Source organism: Eretmochelys imbricata, chromosome 7 (genome assembly GCF_965152235.1).
Source record: "Eretmochelys imbricata isolate rEreImb1 chromosome 7, rEreImb1.hap1, whole genome shotgun sequence".
NCBI classification, from domain to species: Eukaryota; Metazoa; Chordata; order Testudines; family Cheloniidae; genus Eretmochelys; species Eretmochelys imbricata.
This window is the reverse complement of record NC_135578.1, coordinates 61604369-61631900: the sequence shown is the minus strand read 5'-3', so window position 1 is coordinate 61631900 and position 27532 is coordinate 61604369. Positions and strand designations below refer to the sequence as shown.

Genomic DNA, 27532 nt, shown 5'->3' with positions numbered 1-27532 from the left:
AGTCACACAATCTCTTGCCCCACTCAAGTTCTGCCTTCATGCTCTCTGTTTTCTGTCAATCATGTGCCTGTGTTTTCCCCTCACTCTTCCCCCTCTGCTATCTTATACCTCTACAGCACCTCAACCTCTGATGGTTAGAAAAATAGACAGGAAATTAGAGAGCACGGAAGGAACCACCATTTTACTTGATGACACCCTGGCTTCAGTGCAACTGGAAACAATGGGAGACGTCTTTGCTAGGGGCTGCCTCATCCACCTGCAAAGGTCATAGGAGAAATGACAGCCATCTTAACTGAAAGTAGCCTGTGTATTTACTCTCCCTGAGAATAATCGGAAATGGCAATCATTTTGACTCTAGGAAAATTCAAATTTATGTCAGCATACAGATGGATATTTTTAAACATTTTAAGGAAAATTCCATATACTGAATCTTAAGACTCTTAAAGTCAGGAGAGTTTCACTGGTTCAGGCTAGGAGAGTTAAAAGAATCATGAGTAAACCCTCAAAAATGCATGAGGTTTTTAAAAATTATTTAAAAAAAAAAGATGGTTTTTGGTCTATAGCCTTTTTGGAAACAAAGCAAAAACATATCTCTGCACAAACAAGTGAAGGTCACTTTGCTGGTTGTTAGAGGGAGATGCCACTTATTGTCTCCTAACTTCTGGGATTAAGAAGCTCCCATACCCTCCCTTATCATTATTATCTTCTTCCACCCTCCAAGCCCTTGGCCCCCATAGCCTCTTGCCCCCATCGCCCTGTCTCTGATCCCTCAAACTCTCCCCCCATTTCTTCTCAAAAGTTGTCTACGTTATGAAAGTTACCTATTGCTCACTAATGCAGCTGAACCAGTGTTGAATACAATTAAAACCTGATCATGTAGACATGATTAAAACCTACTAGTATAACCAGGGTTTCATTACCCTGCACCCCAAAAATCTCTGCCTGTCCTACTGTATATCCATGTGCAGTCATCTAGTCTCATTGTCACACCATATTCCCACCTGTAAGTATCCCTGCCCTCCCACATTCTCCTGTTCTTTCCACATCCTCCCGTTCTTCTCCCCCTTCCCTGTCTACTTGATCTCATTTCACAGCTGGACCACACACTAATACATCACCACCTCCTTTCAGGGCAGCATGACTTCAGACCTACTAAAAGTGAGAGACTGAGTCTGCCCCCATACAACCCTTGTAGATAAAAATCGGAGCTACTCAACTAAGGACAGTCTGAGAGACAACTCAAAATGACACAGGAGGGCAACTGTGGCTTCAATCCCATTACTGTTAATAGGACATAAAACATTTTGAAGATCTTTACCAGCTGGAAGCCTGAAACCAAAAGATTATGAGAAGCCTTTAATAATTGAAGCACAAGCATCATAAGACTCTGGTTCCAAAGCTGAGGGGTATTCGTACACTATAGTCTCAAGAGCACCTCTCTTTAAAATCTGCCATACAATGTGTGGCAGTATCATACAATGATACAACCAGGTTCTCACCTTAGAATTCACCTCAAAAGCCACAATCAGTCAGTGCAGCTCACCAAGCAATTGTGCATTGTGTTCACAATGACACACCCAAGTCAACGTAATTTATTTCCTTCAATTAAAAAATTATTATTCCTATACAATGACACATTTAATAAGGGAAGCTATTATATTCAAGAAATATTTACTAAACTTATTGGCCAAAGATGGCACGGAGTCCAGAAACTAGTATCCTTTTCCATTAACCTGAAAGATTCAGGGCAATTTGTACATGACAGTGATAAAAGGCCCAACAATGAAGGTGTACTTTCTGCAAATCCAAAACCTGCAACAATCAACCTGCTATAGCTGCTGGCCACCTACAGCAGAGGAGTCAGTGTCCAGAAGAAAGCACCAGGCATTCACCTAGGGAAAAGTTATGGCTGCTTCTAGATGGGTTTCACAGGAATCAGTACTAGGCCTGATGCTATTCAACATTTTTATGAGTGATCTGGAATTAAATATAAAATCACTCTGATAAACTTCTTAGGAGATACAAGTCTGGCAGACTGGTAAATAATGAGGTGGATGGAGCAGTCACAGAGTTATCTGGATCGTTTGGTAACCTTGGCCCATTGAAATAAAATGTCTAAATACAGCTAAGTGCAGACACACAAATCTAGGTACAAAGAATGCAAGTCATAGCTACAGGAAGGGAATGGACTGTACCCTGAAAAGCAGTGGATTCTGAAAAGGATTTAAGGATCACAGTGGATAAGAAACAACTTGAGTTCCCAGTGTGAGGCTGTGGTAAAGCGGTCCAGTGCGATACTTGGTTATGTAAACAGGGGAGAAGCGAGTAGGCAGTCAGATTAGATGATTTTACATTCCCTTCTGGCCAAAAAAAAAAAAAAACCCACTGTAAAAGATAACCAGGTAACTGAATAATATGTCCAACAGAGAAGAAAGCTAAGTGCTAAGGAAACATGCTGGGGAAAGAGGAAGAGGAGTAAGAGTGACAGAAAGGAGATCTGAAATTAAGAGCAAAAGGAGAAAGGGGATATCTTTGTCTTCTTTAAAAAAAGTTGTATCATGTTAAAGAGGATTGAAAATTAACGCTTTCAACATTACCAATTGCTGCAGCTGCCTCAGACAAGTTATGCAATTGTGAATGGATACGAAAGGTGGTCCATGAGGTTAATGATCTCTCTACTATGATGTGGTCACACTAGGAAAAAATGGAGCACTCCTACCCCTGGCAGTGAGCTGGGTTTGGTACATTAAGTGGAACCATATCTTCAAGCAGTGTTTGTGCTTGTCAACAGGTACCTTCATAAATAAAGACATTTAAACTCAAGGCAGAAATCCAAAGTAAGGTAGTTTTACTCAAGAAGATTCCTAGACTTGAAATGTTGCTTTTAGGATATGACTGCTTTTAGTTCTGAAGAAATTGTAAACACACTTTTCAGTACCTGGGCTGGAGGAGTTTCTCATACTTTGATTTTTTCAGCCACAGATTTTTAATAACTCTTATGTGCCAATGTGGGTGGAGGCTTATTTGGCCTGCAACAGGCCCAGAACATATTTAAACGTTCTTAAAAAATAACTTTTAGAATTTCCCTCAGCGAAAAAGGCCAACCAATATTTTCAGCTCATGTCCTTTGCACATTTTTTCAGTGGGTTATTCGTTTATAATATAAAATCACTAATTCTGAATTTTAACATAGTAGTAATCTAAGGATTATAAAACTACGCCATCTGTTATTTGAAAGTTATCTGTTCCCTCGGTTTGCAGTGAGGTCTCTGAAGTCTCACACCATGGATTGTTTTAGCATAATTAGGATACCAAATCCTCACATGGGTAATGGCCACTAATAAATTTAAGCATTGCTGGGGGTAGGCTTTTGTTGATCCAACATTATCCTGCATAGTTTTGTTTTCCAACAGCCCATTCAACCAAACAGTCAGTGGGGAATCTGTGTGTTTGGAAACCAGGATGTTAAGCAGCTATTAATATTGTAAGACAGATTTAAAGGGCTTTGGAAATTAAAGTCGAAACAATAATAGGTTTAAATGATTAAAATGGATTACAAAAGAAAGAAAAGTTCACAGCTTGTTAATCACCACACTGAGGCACGCGCTATGATGCATTTAATTTGCCCTATCGCTCTGGATTGAAGCATACAGTAAGAAACAGTTTCTTATAACCAAACCAGAGGATCAGAAATTACAATAAGACAGGTAAGCACTTTAAGTATTTGAAAAGGAAAGTGTGCTGAAAAATTGAACTGTTGGCATATGCAACTGTACAAGATTCCTCCCCTCTTCTAAGAATCATTCTTAGAAAGTTATATCTAATGCACTTTATATTCACCAAACACATTCACTATGTTTAGCACAATTTTCAACAGATGCTCTAGATTCTACGCTCTCCTCACTTCTAGACCTTACTTCAAGTTAGGCTTTCAATATGCAAAAATTGTGCAACAGTTGTATAAACATATTTATAACACATTTAATGTTTTGTGCAAGCCAATTTCAGCCTATTGACAGCTTGAGCTCTTTGCATATTCCTTTGAATATTATTCCTTTGAGTATTTAATATCTGAGCTGTGTCATTAATGATTTAAGTTGTTGTATTGTTCCTGTTCAAGAATAAACTAACCTTTATACACTGTTTTTGCTTCCACCAGCAACAAACTTGTTTTGTGGTTAAATGAGTTTCAGCTTTGGATGTAAAGTTAATTTTAGAAACATCAGTACAAAAACAAAACAAATCCGATAAAAACAACACACTGTACTCCCCGAAATATTCACAGAGAAGTTAAGTACACAAAACCTAAACAAGAGTCTATTTAGAAACCGCTGAAATGTTCATGAACCCCCTCTCTCACTGTTTAATCAGATCTACTTGCCAGCATCATTTGCAAAAAATGTTTTGTTAGGCTCTGTCTGCCAACACAAATGGCAACTTGTCTCTCTAGGAGTGGTTGAAAAATCTGGAGCTAAGTGACAGTGATCCTCCCCAGCTAGATATCCTGCTCCTCCATAAGAATTCAGACTGTAACATACTTTCCTCCCCTCCCTTCAAGATGAAGTTCCCTTAAAGCCTACTTGCCAAAAAGTGTGGTTGCAGGGTTTTCGGGAAGCAATCTTGAGAATCCTCCAGCTAGACTTGAAGAGTATTTTGAATGGCTATTCTTTATCTGCCATAGTTTAATTAATCATTCAAGTCAACACATGGAGCATCTTAAAGCCTGGAATACCATTACTTTGCATGTGTTTTTTTTAAAAGCAATGTTCATAAGGTATTGGATCCAGCTCAATATATACACTATAGCTCTATAGTTAAAGTCAAGAGTTGATGCCAGGAGTCAACTAAGAGTGGCAGTAATGCTGTAGTACAGTAAATTCATTACAATAGTCTTCATCATCAAAAAGAAGAATCTTAGAAATGGAATTAGAGCCTTGTCTAGATATAAACTAATGCTTACTACCCATCCACCGTAACAGGAAAATTAAAATAGAGTTCCTGAATGCATGACTAACCCTCTCCACTATACAAGTCAAGTGACAAATATAAGTAAGGCAGTCAGTTCACAATAGGAGAAAAACCCAGTAGCTACTCCCTAACCAGAAATTGGTATTCCACAAGTCAGTCCAGAAAGTTATTTTCCAGCAGTAAACCACAGTGAGGTTGTATAATGGAAGTGCTGACTGTACAACCTTGAAGATTACTATTGGTATTGCACTGCTATAAATAGGGGTTTTTTTGTTTGTTTATTTTTCAAAACCAGAAGACAGACCTTTCTATTATTTATGCAGTAGAACCTCAGAGTTACGAACCGATCAGTCAACCACAGACCTCATTTGGAACTGAAAGTATGCAATCAGGCAGCAGCAGAGACCAAAAAAGAAAAGCTAATACAGCAGCAGTCGGCAACCTTTTAGAAGTGGTGTGCCGAGTCTTCATTTATTCACTCTAATTTAAGTTTTGCGTGCCAGTAATACATTTTAACATTTTCAAGTCTCTTTCTATAAGTCTACAACATATAACTAAACTATTGTTGTATGTAAAGTAAATAAGGTTTTTAAATTGTTTAAGAAGCTTCATTTAAAATTAAATTAAAATGCAGAGCCTCCCGGACCGATGGCCAGGACCCGGGCAGTGTGAGTGCCACTGAAAATCAGCTTGTGTGCTGCCTTAGGCGCACATGCCATAGGTTGCCTACCCCTGCAGTACAGTATTAAACATAAACTACTAAAAAAAATAAAGGGAAAGCAGCATATTTCTTTTGCATAGAAATGTTTCAAAGTTGTATGAAGCCAATGCTCAGTGTAAATTTTTGAAAGAACTATAATGTTTTGCTCAGATATGAACATTTCAGAGTTATGAACAACCTCTATTCCCAAAGTGTTCATAACTCAGAGTTTCTATTGTAGTTATACAGAAGAAAAATAACTTAAGCTAGGTATTTGTAGATTCTAAAGGATTGTCCACACATAAAAGTTAACCTAGAGTAAGGTAAAGGGTGATCTTAGAGCAGATCATCGGGAATAGTTTAACTCCATGTGTGGATGCTCTTATTCTGGAATAAGAGTACCTTATTCTGAATTTAGCTTAATCCACTTCCAAATGGATTAAACTAATTCAGAATAAGGCACTCATTCTTGAATAGGAGCATCCACACATGGAATTAGTCACAAATAACTCCCAGTGTGGACAAGCAGGGGCGGCAGGTTTGTAGAAATTTTGGTGGTGCCCAGAACCAGCGCGCTCCCCCAACACACCTGCCTGAGGCTCTGGGAGGGAGTTTGGGTGTGGGAGGTGGTCTGGGGTGCAGGCCCTGGGCTGGGGAAGAGTGCAGGCTCTGGGAGGGAGTTTGGGAGCAGCAGGAGTGAGAGGTTGGGCTCTGGGAGGGGGCCTGGGGTGCAGGCTCTGGGATGGAGTTTGGGTGCAGGAGGGGATGAGGGGTGCAGGCGGGGATGAGGGGTGCAGGCTCTGGGCTGCATCAGGGGGTGTAGGAGGAGGGGTTGAGGGATGCAGGCTCTGGGATGGAGTTTGGGTGCAGGCTGTGGGTTGGGGCAGGAGGGGGTGAGGGGAGCAGGCTCCGGGCTGGGGCAGGAGTGCAGGCTCTGGGAGTGAGTTTGAGGGCAGGAGGGGCTGTGTGGGAAGGAGAGGGGGTGCGTGGGAAAGGGGTGGGGCTGCAGGCTATGGGAGGGGGGGTGGGGGTGCAGCGCTTACCTGGGGCTCCTAGGCAGGGTGTGCCAGGGGGCCTCCATAGGCTGCTATTCCCAGGCACCGCCCCCGCAGCTTCCTATTGGCTACAAGGGCACTTAGGGCGGGAGCAGGGCGCACAGACACAGGCCCACCCTGCCCAGGGGCCAGCAGCCATGTGGAGCTAGCAGGCAGGAAGCCGCTCAGCTCTGCTGCGCCGCCCTGCAGATGGTGGGTGGGTACCCCGGGCCATTTTAAATCACCCAGGAAACACGCAGGGGGAACACCTGGGGGTGGAAGGCAGGGCCAAGGGAGAGACCCGGCCTCAAACATTGCTGGAGCCAGGCCCTGGGCCAGAAATATTCCTGGTGCCCAGGCACCACGGGCCCATATAACAACTCGCCACCTATGTGGACAAACCCTTACTAAGGTTCACTTGCCAGATAGCAGGACATGTTTCAAGGTTTAAAAAGCCTAAAATTTTTACTAATTTTGCTATTAGACAATTTAAAGTATATTTTGTTGTTTGGGCTAATCAGGTGATGTAATGATATCACTAATCACATGTTATTACCATCTAAACAACAACCCTGAGGCACTAGAAAACCCAACCCTCTCATGAGCATGTTAATCATAAGTAAGGTCAAGCATACCTTTTTCACTTCTAAGGGAAACTGATCTAACTTTAAAGTAAGATTGTCAAGCAGTTGATGGGCCTTTATTTATTTCCCCCTTGATGTAGGCAAGTGACCAGCCCTCCAAACACAAGGATTTTCATCTGTCCTGAAATTCCAGCTATGCTAAGTGAACTTAAGGAAGGTACTGTTGGACATTGTACTTGCTGGGACCATACATGCAGGGGATGAAATCCATATTTATCTGTTTCCAGAAGTTTTGTTCGCGTGAGTTAGCATAAGTTTGAAATAGATGATACCCTTCTGATCTGGAAGGATGGCACATTTCTCTTTGTATTGATTGGAATTATGACCTTTTTATCTATACATATTAAATCTTGCAATTTCCTGCTTGGAGAAATGAGGGGAAAAAAAGCCAGCAACCATTCAGACATTCTTGTACAAGGGAATAATCTGGAGTCAACATTTTAGGCAAAGCAGATAGCTAACTTTCACCCTTTCACCCTAGCTTCAATAAACTTAAATCTTTAGATAGTAAAATCAGCTGAATAAAACCAAACTATAGAAATAAACTGTGTATGTTAAAACATGCCCCAACCACAGTAGCCACTACAAGAAAAATCAAGTGACAAATCATCCAAAAAGAGATTGCGAGGTTCCTTTAGAAAAAGGGAAACTCCTAGTAAGCAACAGTCTGAGTGAGGATGAACTCCAGTACCAAATACTAGTAGCACTGAACTTCTTAAGTTCACAGATATGGAAAATACAACAGAATTCTTTTATGTAGATCAGTTAACAGCCTATTTTGTTGTGATTATTAAATTTTAGCATGTTGCAGTAAAAGATTAAAATGTTTAGTGTGAGGAACAATCCTGCAGTGGCAGAGAAACAGACTAATGATCTAAATGTTCTTTTCCACCTCTGACTTCTATGAGAGCACAAAGATGCAACAATTTTAGTGACAAAGCCTACAGGATGCAAATGCCTAAAAATGTTGTTTTGTTTGGGTGTATTGAAAGCAATATTAAAATTCTAGGAGATCAAAGTAAAAATGTGGAAAACAGTTATACTGAAATTAAAAGATTAGAAATGTTACTGTATTTCCCACTGATAAGAACTTGTCAATTGGATAATTCATTAGTGCAGCAACTAATAATTTCAATTGAAAACACATCCTGACGCATTAAGACAAGAGGAAGATCAGAAATGCAGCAGAAGAATTTCACAGCATTTCTTAGGGAAAATATGCACTCCAAGATCCTGGAAAAGATAGCAGAGAGAGAAAATTCACCTTAAAGAACTATGACTATCTGCAGTTATCTGCGTTTCTGGCTGCAGCTCTGACCTGGTCTTCATACAGGTCCTCCAGCTTTTCAATTTCACTTCTTCCTGCTTCAGTATTAACTTTAAAATGTTATACATGTCACAGATATTTTAAAAGTAGTGACTAAATGTTGGGAAGGAATTTTCCTCTAAGTCAGATTGGCAGAGACCCTGTGGGGCGGGGGGGAGGGAAGAGTGTGGGGGGGTGTCACCTTCTTTGGCAGCGTAGGGCACAGATTGATCACTTGAGGGTTTTAACTAGAATGGTAGACTCTGTAACTTGAAGACTTTAAAATCAAGATTTGAGGACTTCAGTAACTCAGACAGAGATTATGGGCCTTTTACAGGAGTGTTTGGGGTGAGGTTCTGTGGCCTGCAACATACAGGTCACACTAGATAATCATGCTGGTCCCTTCTGGACTTCAAGTCTTTGAGCCTAATGTTTCATATTGGATTGACTGGAAACACAGTAAACTGCAGACAAAACACCACTGGGTCAGAACATAATAGAGTTCTAACTGTAGAAAAATACTATCAGTTTTTTCATGGCATTAAAATCAGATTTGAAAATGTAGTGTAAAGTATGAGACTCTACAAGCAGCAGAATTAAATTTCACTCATTTTTACTTCAAGTGTACCTATACATTAAAAAAAAGCTAAATGTTAAACCATATTCATGATGCTTTAATTTTAAAACCATCTTTTAATCATTTGAATTTTCTCTGAGGAAAGAAATTCCTCCAGGCATAATCCTTACATAAAAAGATCTGTTGAAACAACAAGTAATAATAATGAATTAAAAGCATTCTTTTCTCCTATTCTGTTTCCAATACAACAGACATACAAGCACATAAACTGATAATATAAAATTCAACTTTTAACAAAAGATACGAATTCTAATAAAAACATTCATGCTCAGCATTATCTAATGACAACTGGGACTCAGCCTACGAAAGACTGTCTTTTTCTCCCAAGCAGCAATGTTCTTGTCATATACATTGAGTAAAATGCCTCTCTAGTTTGTCATGAGGGTGAGGCCAAACTACACACCGGCACAATCATGTTTATTACCCAAGATGTAAGTGCATGTCTACTATTGAAGTCATTCTTTTATATGTTTCAAGTAAACTTGAAGAAAATTAACGTTGCGCTGATTTTATGCAACTGAAACCAGCTTTTAAACAAGGTGTCTCTGGAGCAGGAATTAAGAACTTTGATCTCTCTCAACAAACCCAAGTTGGTTCCGTTCCAATTCCATTTTTTTTACTCCCAGGCCAGGAACACTCAAGAGGCATGCACTCAAGTGAAGATCAAGGTAAATCATTCAATCATTTTTTTTAAGTTTGGAATTTACCTGTGTTCAATGCTGGCAGCATTTGTTCAAAAGTATCACAGATTTTACGAAGGATTTTCCCCACATTTTCTTGCAAAATATTTTTCAGTTTGAGTGCTGACAAGAAAAAAGGCAAAGACCCCCAAAAGAAAATCACTTTCACTTTTGAGTCAGACCCTTTGAGGTTTGAAAGAGCTGCCAGAGGGGATATTATCCTTGTAATCACCGAGTTCTAGTGGATAAAGCTAAGGGCTAGAATTTGAGGTCTCCTGGTCTCTATTGCCAACTCTGCAACCAACTAGTTATAATATTTTGTACTCCATACTTTCCAAACTAAAATTTAATCACCAGCAGCGTCAACTCAATTTTGACCCCGGTCCCTCTTCCTCAGATTGCTGCATCTCTTTGGATGCTTAATAGGCAGAGACTGAGAATATGCAGAATCATGACTCTAGCATCTCTTTTGAAAAACTGGGGAAGGTGTAGCACAGTTATGCTGAAATGAATACATGTATTTACACCTGCTCCTGTATTGTCCACTCCATGCATCAGAAGAAGTGGGTTCTAGCCCACGAAAGCTTATGCCCAAAAAAATTTGTTAGTCTCTAAGGTGCCACAAGGACTCCTCGTTTTTTTTGTTTTGTTTTTTTTTTAAGAAAGCTGTGTCATCATGAGTGGACAATAAGAATTAATAGCTGCATGAGAAGAAGAGCACAAGCCATTAAGATTAAAGCATTTCAATAACCACCAAGTGCTATCCTTGATGGGCTGCAGTGTCTTAACAACCAGGAATAGAGCAGTTGCTGCCTTCTTTGATCTTATGATCTCAACCTTTCCAGACTACTGTACCCCTTTCAAGTGTCTGATTTGTCTTGCATGCCCCCAAGTTTCACCTCACTGAAAAAATACTGGCTTACAAAAATCAGACATAAAAATACAGAAGTGTCACAGCACACTAGAACTGAAATATTGCTTACTTCCTCGTTTTTACCAGGATTATAAAATAAATCTGTTTGAATACAAAATTGTACTTACATTTCAGTGAATAGTATATAGAGCAGTATAAACAAGTCATTTTTTGTATGAAATTCTGGTTTGTACTGACTTCGCTAGTGCTTTTCATGTAGCCTGTTGTAAAAGTAGGCCAATATCTAGATGTACACCCAGAAGAACTCTGCGTACCCCTAAGGATTGAGAACCACTGTGCTGTAACTCCTAACAAAGAAGGCTGAACCAGTATCTCTTGGCTGGACTGGCCACAAAGCTCCAATAATTATTGCCTTCCTTGCTACCAAGGGAGAATACCAGTTTAAGAGAAGGGAAAGGAACTCTCCACGCCATTGAGGCCAAAAGGAGCCCACAACACAACGTTAAAAATTCATGGTTCTAGAGCCTATCTTGCTGCAGGTGGCCCCATTAGGCATTCTTATGTCCAGTCAAATTAAATATAAACACAGAAATCTTAAATCTTTTTGTTCCTTCTTTCAAGTTGAATGGTTTTCGCTCAGAGAGGGGAAGAAAGGGAGGAAGGGAAGAGAATGGTATCATTTTATCATGCAGGAGACAAAGCAGCTTAGGATTCTGGAATAGCAAGCCCATTGTCTCCATCAGATGACAAGTAGGAAATATACCAGTCAAAATGCCTGTGTATTGAAGAATGGAAAGACCTGCTTGGTTCTTTATTATTATTATTAATAATTATTATTATTTCTACAGTATCTTACAGGAATGCAGATCTGTTCCAAGGATGCCATTATTAAATTGCAGCAATAAAAATATATTGAAGGATAGAGGAAAATAATATTGAAATATAGCTTCCACGTATACCTTTTTATCAACATTGTGCTAGATCTTCCAATGCTATTAAGTCAGAACTAATGATATATTGGTACACACATTTGCTGCAATATCTCGACACAAAAGTTCAGCTTTAAATAAGGTAGTAGGTTCCAAATGTTTTCCAACTTAGAAACCAGAGAGGGAAGAAACCAAATTTTTTAACTATTCTTCCTCACAATTCATGCATCAAGATGACACAGGATACGGTGCCTAACTGAAATCATATACAATCTAGAGTGACTAAGGAGCAGTGTCACATTGATCCATCTGATAGTCACATTTTCAAAGCTCTTTTTGAAGAATTAACTGAATTCCAAAATACTAAAATAAAAAGGCTAAAAAAAAAAACACCTTTCCCTAAAAATAACTTCAATTACAAATCATATATATAAAAAATTTCATCATGTCCCTAGTTTCTCATATATGTGCCTCTTTATTATTATATTGCTATCGGTGGTAATTCCTGAGCAATCAGACTGGTTTACTTCATTACCTTAGTAACTAGGATCATCCCTCTATTCTTTCCTATTTGTTGTTGTTTTTGTTGTCGTCAATACTGGTTTTAGAAAGGGGACAGGGAAAAGAGCACAAAGCCAGTCTTAAACAGTCGGAAATGTCTACAACTATACCAAAACTAAAAGTCATGTTTATATATAGCAGATTCAGTCTAAAAGAAAAAAACAAAAACAAATATTCTTGGTATACTGGGCATAACAATCAATCTTTTGGATGGAGAACAAGCCATCCTAATTCACAGTGAATTGAATGTGAATACAAATTAAGACACTCTCTTGTTTAGGGGCAAGTCCCATGCTACAGAAGCCAATGCTCTATCATTTGTTTTGCAAGTACTGGGGGGAAAAACCACCACAGGAAAAGCAAGAAGTTTAATAATTTTTTCGTAAGTTTTGTGAAAACAATTCTCTTAAGTAAGTTGTGAGCTTAGACTACCCATGTGCTGCTTTAGATTCCATGTAAAAAAAAAAATTCAAACTATCAATCCAAAACCAGCCATTTTCTACTTTGACAGGTAGTGTTACAGAGCACACTCACCTCAGGTGAGTGCCCGCTAGCGGAGTGTATGAGTGCCTGCAGTTTTTTCTCAATTTCTCTGCTCAAGGTTCCCCTGTGGCTGCTGCACTCATCAGGTGGGTCTTTGGTGACTCAGCCCTCCAGCCCAGTCACACACAGTCTGTGTGTGAAAACCAAGAACTCCTTCTGGGGTATATGGTCCAACTGAGACTATCTCAATGTCCTCAGTAATGTCCTGAAGCCCCTTCCCCACAGCTCAGTCCATTAACAGTCCAACAGGGCCCATCATGAAACCCTTCTGTTGGCAACATCTCTGTAGCCTTCCCTGGACTCAGTCCTTAGTCAGTCTGTCAACAGGCCCCATCACAGTATCCTCCATTGGGGTCTGGCTACCAGGCAAAGGTTCCTGCTCTGGAATGGAGCAGCACATCCAGGGTTTCTTCCCTGGAGACTCTCTGCCGTCACTTGAGTCGTCAGTGACTACAGCTCTCCCACTGACCCATTATTCTTAAACTCAGTTCACTTACCCCAGCTGAGACACAGTCTCAGTTCAGCCCCCTTCTCAAGGTATGTCTACACTATGAAATTAGGTCGAATTTATAGAAGTCGGTTTTGTAGAAAGCATTTTTATACAGTCGATTGTGTGTGACCCCACACAAATGGTCTAAGTGCATGTAGTCAGTGGAGTGTGCCCACAGTACCAAGGCAACCATCGACTTCCAGAGCATTGCACTATGGGTAGCTATCCCACAGTTCCCGCCGCCCATTTGAATTCTGGATAGAAATCCCAGTGCCTGATGGGGCTAAAATATTGTCGCGGGTGGTTCTGGGTACATATCGTCAGGCGCCCCTTCCCTCCCTCCCTCCGTGAAAGCAAGGGCAGACAATCCTTTTGCGCCTTTTTTCTTGAGTTACCTGTGCAGACGCCATACCACGGCAAGCATGGAGCCCACTCAGCTAACCGTCACCGTATATCTCCTGGGTGCTGGCAGACTCGGTACTGCATTGCTACACAGCAACAGTTTATTGCCTTTTGGCAGCAGACAGTGCAGTATGACTGGTAGCTGTCGTCGACGTAGTCCAGGGTGCTTTTTTAACCGACCTCGATGAGGTCAGGGGTGCCTGGGCAAACATGGGAGTGATTCAGCCAAGTTAGCTCCCTTTTCAGTTTCATTTCATGGCGATTCAGTCCTACCAGCAGTGCACTGTCCTCTAATCTGCAGCCAGCAGAAGACGATGGCCAGCAGACATACTGCATGATCTTCTGCCAAGCACCCAGGAGATGAGGAGCTAGCGGTCATACTGCACAGTCTGCTGCCAGCAAGATGTATAAAGATAGATGAAGTGGATCAAAACAAGAAATAGACCAGATTTGTTTTGTATTCATTTTCTCCTCCCTCCCTCCGTGAAATCAACGGCCTGCTAAACCCAGTTTTGGGTTCTATCCTTGAGGTTTTGAGTTCTATCCTTGAGGGGGCCATTCTGTTTCTCACAAAGCCACCCCCTTTGTTGATTTTAATTCCCTGTAAGCCAACCCTGTAAGCCATGTCGGCAGTCGCCCCTCCCTGCATCAGAGCAACGGCAAACAATCATTCTGTTACTTTTTTCTGTGCAGACACCATACCACAGAAAGCATGGAGCCCACTTAGATCACTTTGGCAATTAGGAGCACATTAAACACCACACACATTATTCAGCAGTATATGCAGCACCAGAACCTGGCAAAGCGAAACCGGGCGAGTAGGCGACCTCAGTCCAGTGACGAGAGTGATGAGGACATGGACACAGACTTCTCTCAAAGCATGGGCCCCGGCAATGTGGGCATCATGGTGCTAATGGGGCAGGTTCATGCGATGGAACGCTGATTCTGGGCTCAGGAAACAAGCACAGACTGGTGGGACCGCATAGTGTTGCAGGACGATTCCCAGGGGCTGCGAAACTTCTGCTTGCGCAAGGGCACTTTCATGGAACTTTGCAACTTGCTTTCCCCTGCCCTGACATGCAAGAATACCAAGATGAGAGCAGCCCTCACAGTTGAGAAGCGAGTGGCAATAGCCCTGTGGGAGCCTGCAACACCAGACAGCTACCGATCAGTCGGGAATCAATTTGGAGTGGGCAAATCTACTGTGGGGGCTGCTGTGATCCAAGTAGCCAACGCAATCAAAGATCTGCTGATATCAAGGGTAGTGACCCTGGGAAATGTGCAGGTCATAGCGGATGGCTTTGCTGCAATGGGATTCCCTAACTGTGGTGGAGCCATAGACGGAACCCATATCCCTATCTTGGCACCGGAGCACCAAGCTGGTGAGTAAATAAACCGAAAGGGGTACTTTTCAATAGTGCCGCAAGCACTGGTGGATCACAAGGGACGTTTCACCAACATCAACATGGGATGGCTGGGAAAGGTATATGACGCTTGCATCTTCAGGAACTCTGGTCTGTTTCAAAAGCTGCAAGAAGGGACTTTCTTCCCAGACCAGAAAATAACTGTTGGGGATGTTGAAATGCCTACAGTTATCCTTGGGGACCCAGCCTACCCCTTAATGCCAGGGCTCATGAAGCCATACACAGGCAGCCTGGACAGTAATCAGCAGCTGTTCAACTACAGGCTGAGCAAGTGCAGAATGGTGGTAGAATGTGCATTTGGACGTTTAAAAGCGCGCTGGCACAGTTTACTGACTCGCTTAGACCTCAGCGAAACCAATATTCCCACTGTTATTACTGCTTGCTGTGCGCTCCACAATATCTGTGAGAGCAAGGGGTGGATGTTTATGGTGGGGTGGAAGGTTCAGGCAAATCGCCTGGCTGCTGGTTACGCACAGCCAGACACCAGGGCGGTTAGAAGAGCACAAGAGGGTGCGGTGCACATCAGAGAAGCTTTGAAAACCAGTTTCATGACTGGCCAGGCTATGGTGTGAAAGTTCTGTTTGTTTCTCCTTGATGAAACCCCCCGTCCTTGGTTCACTCTACTTCCCTATAAGCTAACCACCCTCCCCTCCTCCCTTCGATCACCACTTGCAGAGGCAATAAAGTCATTGTTGCTTCACATTCATGCATTCTTTATTAATTCATCTCACAAATAGGGGGATAACTAACAAGGTAGCCCAGGAGGCGTGGTGGAGGAGGGAAGGACAAGGCCACACAGCACTTCAAAAGTTTTAAACTTTAAAACTTATTGAATGCCAGCCTTCTGTTGCTTGGGCAATCCTCTGGGGTGGAGTGGCTGGGTGGCCGGAGGCCCCCCCGACTGCGTTCTTGGGCGTCTGCGTGAGGAGGCTATGGAACTTGGGGCGGAGGGCGGTTGGTTACACAGGGGCTGTAGCGGCGGTCTGTGCTCCTGCTGCCTTTCCTGCAGCTCAACCATACACTGCAGCATATTAATTTGATCCTCCAGCAGCTTCAGCATTGAATCCTGCCTCCTCTCATCACGCTGCTGCCACCTTTCAGCTTCAGCCCTCTCTTCAGCCCACCACCTCTCCTCCCGGTCATTTTGTGCTTTCCTGCACTCTGACATTGTCTGCCTCCACGCATTCGTCTGTGCTCTGTCAGTGTGGGACGACAGCATGAGCTCAAAGAACATTTCATCGCGAATGCGTTTTTTTCGCCTTCTAATCTTCGCTAGCCTCTGGGAAGAAGAAGATCCTGTAATCCTTGAAACACATGCAGCTGGTGGAGGGGGAAAAAAGGGACAGTGGTATTTAAAAGCACACATTTTATAGAACAATGGGTACACTCTTTCATGGTAAACTTTGCTGTTAACATTACATACATAGCACATGTGCTTTCGTTCCAAGGTCGCATTTTGCCTCCCCCTACCGCGTGGCTAGCCCCTCATCCCTCCCCGTGGCTAACAGCAGGGAACATTTCTGTTCAGCTACAGGCAAACAGCCCAGCAGGAATGGGCACCTCTGAATGTCCCTTAAGAAAAATACCCTGTTTCAACCAGGTGATCATGAATGATATCACTCTCCTGAGGATAACACAGAGATAAAGAACGGATGTTGTTTGAACGCCAGCAAACATATACTGCAATGCTTTGTTCTACAATGATTCCCGAGTACGTGCTTCTGGCCTGGAGTGGTAAAGGGTCCTACCATGGGGTACGGAATAAGGCTGTTCTACCCAGAAACCTTTTGCAAAGGCTTTGGGAGTACATCCAGGAGAGCCGCGAACGCCAGGGCAAATTAATCATTAAACATGCTTGCTTTTAAACCATGTATAGTATTTTAAAAGGTACACTCACCAGAGGTCCCTTCTCCACCTGGAGGGTCCGGGAGGCAGCCTTGGGTGGGTTCGGGGGGTACTGGCTCCAGGTCCAGGGTGAGAAACAGTTCCTGGCTGTCGGGAAAAACCGTTTCTCCGCTTGCTTGCTGTGAGCTATCTTCCTCCTCATCCCCAAAACCTGCTTCCGTGTTGCCTCCATCTCCATTGAAGGAGTGAGACAACATGGCTGGGGTCGTGGTGGCTGAATCCCCTAAAATGGCATGCAGCTCATCACAGAAGCAGCATGCTTTGGGCTCTGACCCAGAGCGGCCGTTCGCCTCTCTGGTTTTCTGGTAGGCTTGCCTCAGCTCCTTAAGTTTCACGCGGCACTGCTTTGGGTCCCTGTTATGGCCTCTGTCCTTCATGCCCTGGGAGATTTTGACAAAGGTTTTGGCATTTCGAAAACTGGAACAGAATTCTGATAGCACCGATTCCTCTCCCCATACAGCGATCAGATCCCATACCTCCCGTTCGGTCCATGCTGGAGCTCTTTTGCGATTTTGGGACTCCATCATGGTCACCTCTGCTGATGAGCTCTGCATGGTCACCTCTGCTGATGAGCTCTGCACTCCCCTGCAGCTTGCCACGCTGGCCGAACAGGAAATGAGATTCAAAAGTTCGCAGGCCTTTTCCTGTCTACCTGGCCAGTGCATCTGAGTTGAGAGTGCTGTCCAGAGCGGTCACAATGGAGCACTCTAGGATAGCTCCCGGAGGCGAATACTGTCTAATTGCGTCCACAGTACTCCAAATTAGAGCTGGCAAGGCCGATTTCAGCACTCATCCCCTTGTCAGGGGTGGAGGGTTTGTTTGTTTTTTTTAAGAGCCCTTTAAGTTGAAAAAAAGGGCTTCGTTGTGTGGACAGGTGCAGGGTTAAATCAATTTAACACTGCTAAATTCGACCTCAACTCCTAGTGTAGACCAAGGCTCAGGGTAACAATTCCATATACAGCCCTTCCCTGGGCCTGTTTAAACTCCCTTGCTCAGGGCTTAGCCACTTCCCCAGTGGCTATTTGGGGGGCATTCTGTAAGTAGCAGTCACATGGAACATCCCTTTAATTAACTGCATCCCTAGGCCACTTCCCCACAGCCCCGATCTTCCTCAAGTCCCAGCAGCCAGCCAGGAACACCTTCCTTGCTCCCCTGGTCCCTACCAGCAGACTGAACTTACTCTGTCCCTGCAGCTCCTTTTATACAAGCCTGCTCGGCCCTGAGAGGCTGCAAGGAAGCAGTCTCTTTCTGACTGGCTGCATTCTAGGGTGCCTAGAGCAGCTGCGTGGAGGACTCACCTCCTTTGTGGTAGGGCTGCAAGGCCTCCAGCAGGGGGCCTCAGGGTCTGGAATACCCCATCACACATGGTTAGATCAGCATATCTGATGCAGCATTAAAAGAAAGTAGTAGCATTTTAAAGATTTATCTATAGTATATTTACTAGGCAAACATTTGGACACACCATTTCTGAAAAATAAAAATAATTAAGACAACAGTGGTAAAGAGGAAGGTAATAATAGAAGACAGAGCATTTCACATTCATGAACATTCTACCCAGACTTCAAAGCGTATACAGTTACATACAAGCTTCCCCAGAATGAATACTCAGTAACCTCAGGATGACCTTAAAGATTTAATACCCTGGTGCTGAAGGATTCTCTTATTCAAAGTCATATACAACAAAATTGCCTTAACCTCTACCAGCAGAAAATAAAACTTGTGCCAAACTCCATCATTCATTATTCAGTAGATTGAAAATGTATCAGTAACTAAGGCCTTGTCTACACTGCCACTTTACAGCGCTGCAACTTTCTCACTCAGGGGTGTGAAAAAAGCAACACCCTTATGCACTGCAAGTTTCAGTGCTGTAAAGTGGCAGTGTAGTCAGCACTCCCAGCACTGATAGTATTCCTCTCGTGGTGGTGAGGTTTTTTTTGGTGTTTTTTTGTTTTTGTTTTTTTAAATATAGCCCTGGGAGAGCTCTCTCCCCCAGGACTGGTGCCACGACTACAGCGCCATGATAAAGCGCTGCCGAAGCTTTATCATTGCTAGTGAATACGTACCCTTAGTGATGTCTGCTAAGTCACTAATTAAAATTAGTTTAGCACAGTGGATGCAACTCAAAACAAAAGGTTACAATAAAAGCTTTACTAGTTAAGATACTCAGATCCTGGACCAAATCAAGTGATCCTAGGGTGTGTTTTTGGGATCCAGTAGCCTGTCTTTGGAATTATAGAGACAAAGGATTTTCTGTATCTAAGTCACCTTCAAAAAAGGAAGGGCCGCAACTTTTAGGCCAACCATAAATAAAAAGTTTCCCTTTTTTACTGAGCACTGTTGGTACGTTCTGCACACCATACAGTAAGAGGAAGACAGCTCCAGACACAAAATTACATTGTAAGCCAGGGGTGGGCAAACTACGGCTCCTCAGGGCTTCCCCCCGTTGTGCCGCGGGCCCCGCGCCACTCTCAGAAGCAGCTGGCACCACATCCCTGCAGCCCCTGTGGGAGGAGGGGCAGAGGGCTCTGTGCTTTGCCCTTGCCTCCAGGCACTGTGCCGTTCTCTTCTCCCCCTCCTCCCCCCCGCAGCTCCCATTGGCCGGGAACGGGGAACCGTGGCCAATGGGAGCTTCGGGGAGGTACCTGAGGGCGCAGCAAGGGCAGCGCTCCGAGCCCTGTGCCCCCTCACCCCCAGGTGCCGCACAGGCACTTGGTGCCAGACGTTCCCCGGAGTGGTGTGGGGCCGGGGCCGGGGCCGGGGCCGGGGCCGGCATGCAGGGAGCCTGCCCTGGCCCCGATGCATGCCACTACCACCCCGGAGCTGCTTTAGGTAAGCGGCGCCAGGCTGGAGCCTGAACCACTCCAGCACTCCGCACCCCTCCCGCACTCCAACCCCCTGCCCTGAGCCCCCTCATATACCCCACACCTCTCCTCTGCCCCAATCCCTTGCCCTGAGCCCCTTACTGCACACAGCACCCCCTCCCACACCCTGCACTCCCGCCCCTTGCCCCAGCCCTGCATACCATTTCCCCACCCAGATGTGGCCCTCGGGCCAAAAAGTTTGCCCACCCCTGTTGTAGACTGCTGGCTCATATCTCCAGCCAAGGAAGAATTAAAACCACACTTAGAGTCCATTTCAGGCCTTTTCCCAGAGATTCAAGCTTTATTTTTTCCTTCTGTATAAAACTGGTAACAAATTCCACATCTCAAGCCTGTCTCTTCCTTTGACTCAGGGACTTCCTGCTGGACCCTCCTCACTCCCAACAGCTCTTCCCCAGTACTCTTACAGGCCACCTGCCTGAGAGTTACCATATTCCATGACCTGCCATAGGAGCCAACCTGCTTCCTCTAGCTTTCCCCACTGTCCCAGGATCTTCCCAGCTGGGCTTCTTGCTGCTTTTACAAATCAGCTGATCAGTCTCTGCTGGGAGGTAGCTTAAAAAGTCAGGGATAAGGCTGAATTCCAACTCCCCTTAAAGAGTCAGCCCCCCGGGAGAACAAAATATCATTTGGATTAGATAGTAAATATTTTTAAATAGCATTGTTTGCATGAACTGATGAAGCCTTATCTGCTCAAGATGACAAATATTTGGGTTGGGGATTGTGTTTACAAACTTATGACTTAATTTGGACATGAAACTGGTGTAATTATGAATGAAGAACAAAGAATAGCAAGGATTACCTGGGCCAGCTAGTGAGAATCATGCTGGTGCCCATTAGTTTGCAACAACGGGGATGTAAATTCTAACACACCACCTAGACAAGCCCTAGATTCTCTTGCAACCCAATGAGCAGTTCAGTCAACCGCTTATAATAGTGTTGCTTTCCCAAAGCAAGCCCCAGTACAATGCTCTCCCATCACTTCACTGCTGTGGCATATATCCCAAAACAATTCTTAGGATCTCAGTTTAATAAAGGGTTTAAAAAAAATAAACCAAAAAAACCCGAAACATTTTCTGAATGGTTTTACAAGTATTACAATGGACACTTTATTGCTTGCACTAAACGAGAATGCAGCAAGTTTTATTTATTTAACATTTATAAGAGTTTCAGAAACCCTTTTAGGAGAATTCAAAAATTTCATACTTTGAGTGATTCACTTCCAATTCTATTGCAGTCTTATCTCTAAGTTATGTCATTCAGGCTCCTAATCAAACTTACCTTTAAATTATAAAAGCTTTAAATACATATTGTCATGTTTGTTTTCTATCATTAAGATGAATAATTTGTTTTTGTTTTTAATCTTAGCAGAGCAAATGAATACAAGTATAAAAAAGGCAGAAAAGTTTCATAGGAAAGCAAGAGAAATAGCAGTGAGTTAGATGAGGATAAGAAGTCAATGATAAAACTGTAATTGTTCTTTTTCTTCCTCTGATTCTGAGTCCAATACTTCCATTAACAACCGAGGGGAAAGAATGGATATAACACTGAATGTTAAACATATTTATACAACATGAAGTCAAGAATAAATTGTGACTACTTGGAACGATACGACTAACCCATTCACTTCTCACTAAAAACGAAACAAAATAGAAGCGAGAAACAGCAGCAGCTGGAAGGAGCTGAATTTATGTGGAAGTATCCAGGGAGACAGCTTGGTGACTGGAGCACTATTAATAGCTGAAGCTTTCTAAGCCAGGCAATGGGAGAGCTGAAGTTGCATCTGCTACTTCACAGCACGAGGAAGCTTCATGCCACCAATGGGACAAAGGTGGTGTCACTAGTGGTAAAGTGGCAGGCCTGTTTGGAGAAGTTGTGTAAGCGCTGCAGAATCCGTCAAGAGGACAATCCATGTGATTAAACAGTTTCTGCTCTTAAGTAGCACATCAGAACTACATTAAATACCACAAGCCAGAAAATTAAAGAAACGGGCCAAACAAAAATCCATTAAAATATGAACTGGTTCCCAAAGAGAGGAGGAAAAAATCCATGAAAATGCAATACTGGACTATATCAGGGGTAACATATGAAGAAAGACAAATATTTGTTGTACATGTAGCTATCTGCTTAGGTAAATATGAAGAAATCAGAGGGGAGCAACAAGTGACGAAGTTTGGAAAATACAAAAACTTTAAGGTTAAGGGAAGAGAGGATGTACAGCCTATATTAGATAACAGATAGTTACCATCAAATATGTAAATAGATGTGATAGAGGACACTGTAATTGTTCTCAGTCAGCAAGGGCTGAAATAAGCCGCACCACGGTGCTGGGAGAATCAACTCAGTGATGCATTAGCCATCTCTTTTGGCATGAGACCGCAATACTAAAAAGGATAAAGTTAAGTACTTGCGTTAAGCAGGTGCTTAATTCCTTGTTGCTTTTCTAAAATTTCTAGAATTAATCATCAGCAATATTTAGGAAATTAATGTGAAAATATCTTTATACTTACTTGTCAAGGAAGTCCTTGTCCACTACCGCACAAATATCAAGAAGAGGATTTCCCATTCCAAAAAGCACATTTTCACTACAAAAGAACCAAAGTTTTTTCAAATGTAGTTTAATGTTTCTAGTCTAACATTATATTGCATTGACAAACAGATTAGGACAAAACTAATTTTGCCCAACCATGGGCTTCATGGTCAATTTGCTTGCAATCCAGACAGCACAGCTAATTTGAACAAAATGCAAACTTTTATTATCTCTCAGTGAATTGCGTACAATACAAAAGTCTCAAACATGCACATTCATTTAAGCAACCCTTCAATCAGAGAATGAGCCATGCATGCTATAATCTAGTTTCTAAGAGTTGCACTTGGGTTGCATTTGCAGGTCATATAAAGTGGCAATGGTGGATGAGATTGTAGAGTTCCATGAGCCAGATTTTGTTGTTTATCTGAGCAGTCACAAATATAACCTTATAAAAGTAATTGTTAAGAGCACTATTTAATTCTACACCACCCCTCAACTATCCTTACAAACAGTATTTGGATGAGCTATTGCCAGCAGGAGAGTGAGTTTATGTGTGTGTGTGTGTGTGTGTGTGTGTGTGTGTGTTCCCCCGGGGGGGGGGGGTGAGAAAGCCTAGATCTGTGCTGGAAATGACCCACCTTGATTACCATGCACATTGTAGGGAGAGTGGTCACTTTTGGATAATCACTATTACCAACAGGAGATTGAGTTTGTGTGTGTGGTTTTTGGAGGGAGGTGAGGGGGTGAGAGAACCTGGATTTGTGCAGGAAATGGCCCACCTTGATTATCATACACATTGTGAAGAGAGTGGTCACTTTGGATGGGCTATTACCAGCAGGAGAGTGAGTTTGGGGGGGGGGGGGGGGAAGGGTGAGAAAACCTGGATTTGTGCTGGAAATGGCCCAACTTGATGATCACTTTAGATAAGCTATTACCAGCAGGACAGTGGGGTGGGAGGGGGTATTGTTTCATGGTCTCTGTGTGTATATAATGTCTACTGCAGTTTCCACGGTATGCATCTGATGAAGTGAGCTGTAGCTCACGAAAGCTCATGCTCAAATAAATTGGTTAGTCTCTAAGGTGCCACAAGTACTCCTTTTCTTTTTGCAAAGACAGACTAACATGGCTGTTACTCTGAAACCAAACAGTATTTGTTTACTGATAAAATGTTGACTTTTTTAATTCAGAAAAAAAATTACTAAACATGCAATGTATGATGCAAAGCAGCAAGTTACCAAAAGGCATTATCTAATGATCAAGTATTTTTATAATAATTTAAAAAAAATTAGCATATTCAATCAGTTATCTTACATACTTCAGTGATACAGTAATAATTAAGAACTAGATAATACATGACAGAGGCAAATGGTAGTGAATGCAGCTGTTCCAACTAGACTTTCTAATACTAGATTCAAATCCATCACATTCCCCACCAAGCCAACACCTGCTGGCTCCAATTGGCAGGTTAAACACCCATAGCATCTGGTGACTGAAATCATTTCTGAAAATTTAACACAGAAGCCATCAAATATACACCTTCTTCCCCATCAACTGCTCATTTTTCAAGGATTTTCATTAGGCCAATATTCTCCAAAGCACTACCACAGGATTTCAGCCTTAAAATCTAAATGCTCAAACAAAGCCAGGCAACAAAGTAACTTAATGTGGCTGTCTTTAGCTTTCAGACCCTTCTTCAACTCTGCGTTAGGTCACAAGTGAAGGAGTTTCCATGGCATTTTGACAGGTCGTCAGATATTAGGACCCTGCATGGAGGTATAGCTGTTCTGCCTGCACCGCTTCCCCAGCTCCCATTGGCTGGAAACGGCAAACCGCGGCCACTAAGAGCTGAGGGTCTCCGTGCCTATGGACACTCCAGGTAAACAAAACATCCCGGCCTGCTAGCAGCTTACCCTGATGGGCCGGGAGCCAAAGTCTGCCGACCCCTGATCTACAACAACAATGTATTAGATATTCAATTCAATAGAGCTTAAAATCGTCAAATTTTGGTGTAGACCCGTTGACAAGCCAACCCCTGCTTTTTGATGCTTCACTTTTTTACCAAAAAAATTTGGCTTATGAATGAGTATATACGGCAGCTATATTGGCAAAGCCTTCCCAGTTTTGATCTGGCTTTGCTCTCCACCTGCTCCAGCAATTCTATTACCTCCCACTCTCTTGGCCTTGTCCTCACACTCCTTAACACGTCTCTCCCTGCTCTGGAGCTCTCCTAATACAAGCTTTACACCTTTTGCTATCCTCAAAAAAAGCCAACCCTGGTCCCCAAATACTTCTCCAACTGCCCCATATCCCTTCAGCTACAGACTCTTGAATGTGTTGTCTACAATCATTGTAAGTGGTTATTTGTATTACAGTAGCACCAAAAGGATCCCACCAAAATGGAGCCCCCACTGCAATAAGTGCTGTACAACCACATGGTCCTGACACCAAAGACATTACAGTTCAAGGACACAAGACAAGAAGGGGTGGGAGGGGAAACACAGGCAGAGAGAAGTGACTTGCACAAAGTCACACAGCAGAGCTGGAAGAGAACCTAAAACACCTCTCAGTCCAGTGCCCCATTCAGTGGGCCACACTATCTTGGTTTATGAATATACATGTTTAAATATAGAATTTTTCAAATGCTGACAAATGTTGTGTTTTTAATAGGACCCAAGATTAAGTATGTTGTGCTGTGAAGTATATTTGTCCTTGGCTATATACAAAAAAGCCTGGATGGTGGGTATAATCCCTGATATTCCTGTTTAGGTCAAGGTACTTTCAGTTATAAAATACTACTCCCAGTTTCTCTTTCACCTCCACCCTGGATCCCCTCCAATCCATGTTCTGTCCTCCTATTCTATGAAGCTGCTCTTTCACCAAGATCTATATTGACCCTCACCTGGCCAAATTTCAGGGCTCATCCTACTCCTCATCTTCTGCTTCTTGACATTTTATTCAACTGAGGCTTCTGCAACAACATCCTCTCTTATTTCTCCTCCTCCTTCTTTAGCAGCCCTTTCAGTAGATCCTCCTCCTCATATACCATCCATGGAGGTCCCATAAGTCTCTTACTTTTCACCCTTCCACTCCTCTTTTTACACCCTTTCTTTGGGAGATCCTAGCTACTCTCACAGCTGCATTCACCATCTCGACCTCAATTACTAAAATCTACCTTTTCACTCCTGACTTATCAGGAAAGTGCTGATATATGGGTTTGGCTGGATGAAGACATCTCTTGGGTCTCTTGCCATCAACTCAAGCTTAACTCTCCTCTTTCACCATTACCACCAGCATCCTCCCTTTCACTCCAGCCCATAAACTAGGAATCATGACTATTCTCCATTGCCTCACACATCCAGTTGCTATTCAAGTCTTACCATTTCCTCTTCCAAAGCATTACCAAGAGGCTACAGTTAAAAACTCATCCAGGCACTAACATTTCCCATCTTAAACTCTGGGGCTATGAAATTATATTATTTAACATGGTCAATTACCACCTTGACTATGTATTTGCCCCTGACAATTTACTCCCCCTTTCCAGTCTTTTTTTCCTTGTAATCTGTACAAGAAATAAATAGACCGTGGTTTCCTGTACTACATTTTGAGTAAATCTATTGGAAATCAGCAATAAGTCTCAGCGGAAGCACCCAGTACTGGAATAGATATGCACTACCACGTTTTCGTAGTATACAGGTATCAAATTTCTGCATGCATCACCCTTGCCCACTACCAAAGGCCATAAGCTTATCATAGAATCATAGACTATCAGGGTTGGAAGGGACCTCAGGAGGTCATCTAATCCAACCCCCTGCTTGAAGCAGGACCAATCCCCAATTTTTGCCCCGATCCCTAAATGGCCCCCTCAAGGATTGAACTCACAACCCTGGGTTCAGCAGGCCAATGCTCAAACCACTGAGCTAACCCTCCCCCCTTATATCTTTAAGCATCAAATTCACACAAATGAATTTACCAAGATAGAGCTAAAATTCTGCTAGAAGTTGGCCCAATATAAAGTTAAATTAGAATTTGGGTAATTCATAACCCTAAGCAAGCAAAAACCAAATGAGAATTGCTGACTTTTTAGCTGACTGATAAACTGAAAAACTTCTATTTCAAGTTTCTCACTTTCTTTTATGACAGCTTAATCATAAAATAGAAGTTTTATAGTATGTTTCAGTAAATATGGCAGTTAATAGCCAAGAATGTTCAATTTACCAAAAACACTAAGAATACAAAATAAAATATGGGGTTGTGTCACGGAGTCACCGGGCGATGCTCTGGAACTACTCTGTACGAAGCCAGTCAGGACTCTGCGGAAACATGCCTCCTCTCTGTGAGCAGACTGTCTCCAGGGTAAGAAGCTTACACAACTTTGGCATTCCTGGGGCTGACCTCAGAGCATTCAGCATCCCCGTTTACACCATGTGCTTCCCACAGTGAGTCTGCACCGGTGAGGCTCCTGGGAAAGCCAAAGGGCCCTGCACTCCAACTCCGCAGTCAGATGTGACTCTCAGTCAGCCAGTAAAACAGAAGGTTTATTAGATGACAGAAACATGGTCTAAAACAGAGCCTGTAGGTACAGAGAACAGGACCCCTCAGTCAGGTCTGCCTTGAGGGGCAGGGAGCTCAGAGCCCCATCTGCGCCTCCCTCCATTTCCCCAGCCAGCTCCAAACTGAAAACTCTCCTGCCCCTCCTCTTGCCTTTGTCTCTTTCCTAGGCCAGGAGACCACCTGATCTCTTTGTTCTCTGGCACCTTTGCAGAGGAGGGGCCCAGGCCATCAGCTGCCAGGAGACAGGGTGTCTGCCATTCTCTGTGCAGACACCATCACGCTGGCCCTCTGGGGCTCTGCAACAATCACACACCCTTATCCCACGACCTAGATACTTAAGAAATGCCTAGGGAAACTGAGGCACCCACACAGTATTCAGAGAAAACATTAAGAACATTCTCACTTCATCACAGGTTGTGACCAACTAGAAACTGACAATTTACAGTAAGGGGAACTAAGAATCACTGAGTATTTT

General features: G+C 43.0%; 2 protein-coding genes across 5 annotated transcripts in view; both read right to left on the bottom strand.

Annotated features, from left to right (window-relative positions):
• ADK (adenosine kinase) overlaps positions 1–27532 on the bottom strand; it is a 564182-nt gene that overhangs the window by 509595 nt on the left and 27055 nt on the right. For all 3 annotated transcript variants that reach the window (XM_077821816.1, XM_077821814.1, XM_077821815.1), the window contains exon 2: positions 22487–22561. In XM_077821816.1, the coding sequence (XP_077677942.1) occupies positions 22487–22561 (75 nt within the window). The remainder of the gene's footprint in view (positions 1–22486; positions 22562–27532) is intronic.
• Positions 15936–18787, bottom strand: LOC144267724 (uncharacterized). 2 transcript variants are annotated; one of them, XM_077821958.1, is made up of 4 exons: positions 18396–18787; positions 17574–17697; positions 17090–17477; positions 15936–16512 (listed from the first exon to the last, which is right to left on the bottom strand). In XM_077821958.1, exons 1-4 carry the CDS (start codon positions 18461–18463, stop codon positions 16019–16021), a joined length of 1074 nt encoding a protein of 357 aa, XP_077678084.1. In that variant the 5' UTR covers positions 18464–18787; the 3' UTR covers positions 15936–16018. The 2 variants fall into 2 exon arrangements, with proteins under 2 accessions (XP_077678084.1, XP_077678083.1); XM_077821957.1 differs by having other exon boundaries at positions 17090–17697.

What these genes read in the sequence shown, in the direction of transcription:
- LOC144267724 (XM_077821957.1), bottom strand. Translation starts at nt 18,463, where the DNA reads ATGTGTGATGGGGTATTCCAGACCCTGAGGCCCCCTGCTGGAGGCCTT. An exon ending in GCAGCCCTACCACAAAGGAG is followed by an intron (nt 17,698 to 18,395) that starts GTGAGTCCTCCA and finishes CTGTTCGGCCAG; the next exon opens with CGTGGCAAGCTGCAGGGGAG. An exon ending in AGGTGGAGAAGGGACCTCTG is followed by an intron (nt 16,513 to 17,089) that starts GTGAGTGTACCT and finishes CCCCTCCACCAG; the next exon opens with CTGCATGTGTTTCAAGGATT.